This window comes from Miscanthus floridulus, chromosome 12, assembly GCF_019320115.1.
Source record: "Miscanthus floridulus cultivar M001 chromosome 12, ASM1932011v1, whole genome shotgun sequence".
Classification (NCBI taxonomy): domain Eukaryota; kingdom Viridiplantae; phylum Streptophyta; class Magnoliopsida; order Poales; family Poaceae; genus Miscanthus; species Miscanthus floridulus.
Genome location: NC_089591.1, coordinates 31742500 through 31748499, shown reverse-complemented (window position 1 = coordinate 31748499; position 6000 = coordinate 31742500). Strand labels below are relative to the sequence as shown.

General features: G+C 45.6%; 1 protein-coding gene across 1 annotated transcript; it reads right to left on the bottom strand.

Annotated features, from left to right (window-relative positions):
* Window positions 1-844: 844 nt before the first annotated feature.
* Window positions 845-2729, bottom strand: LOC136498659 (transcription factor BHLH156-like). Its single transcript, XM_066494540.1, is given in 4 exon segments — window positions 845-1160; window positions 1313-1714; window positions 2150-2350; window positions 2352-2729. Coding segments are annotated over 4 exon segments (1056 nt in total). The 5' UTR covers window positions 2691-2729; the 3' UTR covers window positions 845-1046.
* Between the last annotated feature and the right edge of the window lie 3271 nt (window positions 2730-6000).

The following is a 6000-nucleotide window of genomic DNA, read 5'->3' as shown; positions in this document are numbered from 1 at the left end:
GGCGGGCGGGCAGGCTCGCTCATGATATTTATTTGGCCCTGCCGCGCCATGTGCCGTGGCGTGGCACTGCCGCGCCAAGATCGGTGGCGCGGCAGAGCCCTGCCACATCAACGATCGCGATTCCGGTCGCCGCCACGTGAGCCCTCTGCCGCGTCACCCTGCATGGCGCGGCACAGGCATTTGGCCGCGCCAAGACAATAGGCGCGGCCAAAAGTGTTAGTTTTTAAAAAAAAACAGACAGTGCTAGATTTAAAATTAGTTTTCAAAAATGTTAAAATTAAAAAACAATCCCTATCTCAGCCATGTTGTGAGCTAGCAAGCAGTTCTTCCAACTCTTGGAGATTTCTGGGGTCTGAAGAATAGGAAACGTGAAAAAGATAAGGATCTAGAAAAATCATAACGTCTCGTAATTTCGTACGGAGAAAGTAGTAGTTTAAACTATAAACTTAGGCCGCGTCTGTTTGCTTCCGAGAGAATCATGACGCATTGACGCAGACAATATTTGCAGACGTTGAATTCTGAGCGTCTGGGTTAGATCATGCTGCCTGGCCAACGAACACTTTAGTTAGGTACCATCACCACGCCCACCCAAGCAGCACCGAGAGAAGATTCCTTGTCATCCCGGGGTGCTAGTTTAAGCTCTAACCAAGCAACTTAATTATGTTTCAATCATCGATGTATGCTGCTGTCAATCAAGAAAGAGAGAAAGCAACGTCTGTGGCATTGTACTGTATCCAACAGGGCACATTGCACACCAGCTGCCATCGGATGAACGGTCTGATCACATTAGGATTGCCCGTGCCAAGAACGTGTTACACATCACCTAGGTACAAGTACAGTAAACTAATAATTCAGAAGAAGAAAAAGTACAAAAGGAACAAACGAAAAATCAGTTGAAACAGGGGAGCGGAGAGTCCATGAGTCCTGGCTTGAATCTTGATGATGATTCCCTTCAGAAACACTCTATAGTCCAGACTTTTACAGTCTATGAACAGAAACAGGGTATGAGCATTAGCAGCAGCTGGTGGACCGCCACGTGGATCGGATCATGAGATCTGGACCGTCGCTTCGGGCCGGAAGCCTTCCTTGAGAAGAGCCGCCATCATCCAAAGCTTCACGGAGGCCTCGCCGATGGCTGCATCTCCTACCTGTTGGCTCACCTGCACGTACAATTGCAACAACAATCCACACAAACGATTAACGACTAGCTAGTCGATCTCCATGATTAACCAAAGTCAAAGGCTCTTGTCAGTTAGCTAGCTAGTTAACCAAAATCCCGTTACATGCATGCACGGTGCACAGCAAGCAATACCTTGAGCGTGAGCGTTGACACGACGCGGTCGGGGCCCGACCGGCCGACGCTGGAGCTCTCCACCTCGAAGCACGCTAGCGACTCGGCGGCCGCGCAAAGCGGCGCCGCCACGCCGTCCCGCCGCTCGCACTCCACCGTCACGAAGAACCTGCCCTCGCCGACCTGCGCCGCGCCCACGTGCGTCACCCGGGCGCCGGTCCCCGCGTCGCGGCGCTCCAGCTGCTGCTGCTGCTGGAGTCGGCCTGCCCCCGCGCGGCGGCCGTGCTGCGGCTGCTCCTGTCGGCTAGCTGGCGACATCGGCCGGGCCTCCAGCGCCGCGACCTCCTCCTTGAGCTTCCTCGCGTGCGCCTGCAGGTTCTTCACGTACACCACTGCGTCGGCGATGATGGACGCCTTGTCCATCTGCATGTGCGCGACGATCGACATGAATCGAATGTGTATGTGTCGTGGAAATCATGTAAACCAGCTATCGATCGAGCTCCTCAACGAACGACCAAGCTCCAAACTAGCTCCAACTCCATCCTGGAAGAGGCGGACGCCTGGATCGGCGCGGGCTTCGGCAGTCTGGCGTTGCTCACCGCCCTCACTGCTTGAATTACGCTGCGCTCCCCTTCCGGCTCTGTCGCGCCATTGGTTCTTTACTTAGTACAACCTTACTTCCCTACCACTAGTTGATGATTTGTGTTATGTGTTCCTCCATGATGTGTATGGCTCCTCGCCGTGACCATCAATGGAGTTTGTAAAACTTCCCACTTCCACTTAACGAAGCACGTGTCAATGCACGTTTTTGAAAGAAAAAAAAAATAGCTCCAAATGGATCGATGATCGGAGCCTAACCTTGGTGATGTCGGGGACGAGCGACCTAAGCTCGTAAAGCTTCTCCTTCATGCGGACCCTCCGCTTCCGCTCCGACACGATGGTCTTGGACCGGTCCCTCCTCTTCCGCGTCGCACCGGACACGTCGTCGCCGTCCTCGCAGTGCCGGTGGTGCGGCTCGGAGGCGAGCTCCCCCTCCCCGGCGCCGCCTTGCTCCCCAGAATGGAGGGCTCGCGTCGTCGCCGTCCAAGGATATGCTCGGTGGCGGACCGTCTGGGGAGCCACCGTCGTCGTTGCACTGCCACTGCTGGTAGTGATGCACGTCGCCCATGATGCCGGTGCCATTATTGACATCGTCGCCATCGGCCTGGCCACCGAACAGCTCCTCGCCCAGCTGCATGAGGTCCTCCACCCACCCGCCGTCGTCGGTGGCGCCGACGTGCTCGACGAACAACCCGCCGTTTGGGAAATGGGCGGGGTCTTGGCCGCTGTCGACGGCAAAGAAGCCCGGGCTGCTGGGCATGAAGTGCTCCAAGTACAGCAGCTGGTGCTCCATGTCCATGCTTCAAGACTTCAAGTAGCGGTGGTGCTGATCTTGTTGGAAAAGGATAGGAAATGCTGGTGACCTTGGATTGGAGGCCAAGACCGCAAATGGCTAGCTCGTTATATATATAGCTCTAGTCTGAAACGGTCTAGGATAACAGGATTCCATTTGTGCCGTCCTCTCACAGTAACCACACTCAACAAAGACACGATTAATAAATTAAAATAGTTAAGAAAGAACCTTGCTAATAAATTATTGATACTTTCTAGCAACTTCTGTAACTGAAACAGGTTGCCATGAAGCAAGCCGTCAGACTATTTATACTATATATCCAAAAAGAAATCCTTGGCGAATTACATAATCAGTAGCCGGCCCGGGATGTTCAAATTAACTAGAAACTGACTCCTCTGTGAAATATATATAGTTGTGAGTTCATCAAGTTATATATAGTTGTGAGTTCATCAAGTTATTTAACAATCAAAAGTTGCTGAGCGCTAATTATCCATTCCTTGGAGCTTCGCCGAGTTAAACACGGCGGCAAATAAAGCAGCTGTCCTGAGTAAAAAATAAATAAACAGTTACTTCCTTCATTCCAAATTATAAGTCGCTTTGAATTTTTTGGTACATCAATTTTACTATATATCTAGATATAATGTATGTCTAGATACATAGCAAATTTTGTATACAAAAAAATCAAAATCGACTTATAATTTGGAACAGACGAAGTATCAAATAAAGCTTTCAAATTTCTTCAAGTGGTTCCATTTCTCGCACTTAAGAGCTTTTGGGTATGGGTTGCTAGAATATTCGAGAGAAGGACATCCAATTATTATTTTAGTAAAATACTACTCAAAATTATAGTTTACTAAATAAAAAAAGGCATCGACATCTATAATATCTAATTAGTTTGCTACTTCTTCATGAAATATATTTTCATATATAGTGTATTTATTTCAACTAGTACATGTTAATAGATTTTTTTTCCTAAAACATGGTTAGAGTTAGAGAAAATTTAACTTAGTATAAAGCTAAAATTAATTAACTATTGGAATGGAGTGAGTAAATATTAGGCACTCAAAGTGATTCACTGGATATCCTTATGCTTGATAATTAAACTGAAGTCAATGCATCCTTGTAGATTTCAATGATTATATTCCGAACACAGGATAAGGCACCAATCAATTAATATTCCATTGTCCTTAAGCTAAGTTGTACACATCCAGTAGAGTTGTCTCCTTTATACAACCAGCACGGTTATACTTTGTGACTTGGTTTCCCCACTTGTCACGTTTGACGTATACGATGCTTAGAACAACCGTAGCAATTCCCTACCTAGTAATAATACTATAAATTTCGTCCCCCTACATGAGCAGAGAAAAGTTTACTCAAAAGGGAATGTCTCAACGAACTATCACAGTGAGCTATAACGACAGGGTTACCTGAAAAGGAAATATGCCACGTGGCGAAGTGATAAATTTTTTGTTGGAACTAAGATCTCTTTGAAGACCAAAATGTTCATCTCGCTGGTTTTACAAGATGGAACGGATAATCTCGTCGAAAGAAATTGGCATGGTGATGAAAGTTGTGCTTTCTATAAATAGAAAGAAGCATGGATCATTTACTCTTTCACAATGCAATTTGGCTAAATATGTTTGGGAGCCCTATGTTTGGAATATAATTGCTTACGTGTTTGAAATTGGCTCTTTAGCAGTTCTAGCTGGACAAGGGGCAACAGAGATTCATCTCTTAAGGTTAAAGTTTGAGTGCTCTAAAAGCTTCCGCACAGTTGGAGTGGCAGCAGTATGTTGGGTTCTGTGGGGAGCCAGAAACAACATATGCTTAATTTGAAAACAAAAGGAGTAATAAATCTCCTACTGAGATTGTGGGCTTGGTTCGTTGGTTTATTTCTTATTACTAGGCAGGTTTGCAGCCATCAAGGGCACTCTGGAGATGGCGCCACTCTAATTTCACACTCAAGCAACTCAAGATGGGAGAACGCTAGAAATTCAAGAAGGGGCTGCCGCATGCATGAGCGGGGAAGACTCTCGCTGGCTGTTAGCATGACGAGTGTGAGGTTACTGATTACAAAACTTGGTTTTGAGGCGATGCTATACGTTTCATCGTCACAGAGCCCTTGGTGTCGATGTGTCCCATCCTTCGGTTCTAAACTAAGGAGTAGGTGTTATAAACTTGAACCGTTGGTCGCTCCTATAATTTCGCTGCAAAAGTAATGAAATTGAGGCTCACCTATTTTGGAAGAAAAAAAAAACATCGTCTTTTTTTTTACTAAATATTGAGGGTGCCTCGTATTTGATAATTATTATGGAAAACAGGAGCTAGTACAAAATGATAACTTGATACAAAACAAGCTCCAAATAAAATAAGAGCAGATTAAAGATCAAACCAATCATCTTCTTCCGATAGTTTGCTGCTCGCCAAAGCTTGAAAATTGCACTGAAACAATAGCAAGGGAAAAGCACACCTGCAAACATCCTTACCATATAAAGCTTTAAAGAAATTGCAAAAACCACTCGTTACTGGCAACGAGATGTAAGACTGATTGAAATATCATTGTCCGCTGGAAACCCTAAGAAACAAAGTCTTGTGATTCTTCATTACCAAAACAGAGTGTCGAAGAAACAAGATCTACTACAGAATAGAATGAAATAGGAGGTTCAACTGCCGCATCGAAACCCGGCCAACTACTTCACTTGATAAACACACCACCTACCAACACACTTTAAGAGAACCAACATATATGACAAAACAAGCTCTCAATGGCCTATCACGGTGCTAGATCAAAAGTCGTTCGAGGTACGGAGAGACTGAAGAGAACTTATTACGATACATCATCGTCTCCACTATCTTGTTGATCCCACCAAAAAACAATTATAGATGAAAATAAGACCTACAAAAATAAATGTATTTTTAGGGAAGGCTCCCCACTCCTCTAGACCTCAGCAAGGTCACATAAGCGAGAGAGGAGGGGAACCTCAGGGGGATAGGAAGAGGCCCACAGGGCGGTGGATGGGGAGGCGGCGCTTGTGTTGTGTTTTTAGCTGGTGAGATTTCAAATGAATGGTATATTTTTTTTCTTTGTAGGTTTTACATATGGATATATGGTGGCTCCGTACTTGGACTATTCTCCTAAATCTTACCACATAGGATTTTATTGTAGTGGCATAGCAGTAGTTGTTGACGGCCAAGGTGTTTTTCATTAAGATATTGAGCTCCTTTTTAGGTTGTGTGCTTGCAGAAGCTGGAAGCAAGTTCAGATATATATTATAGCAACTCGTAATATTCATGAATTAATAAAGTCCTTCCTTTA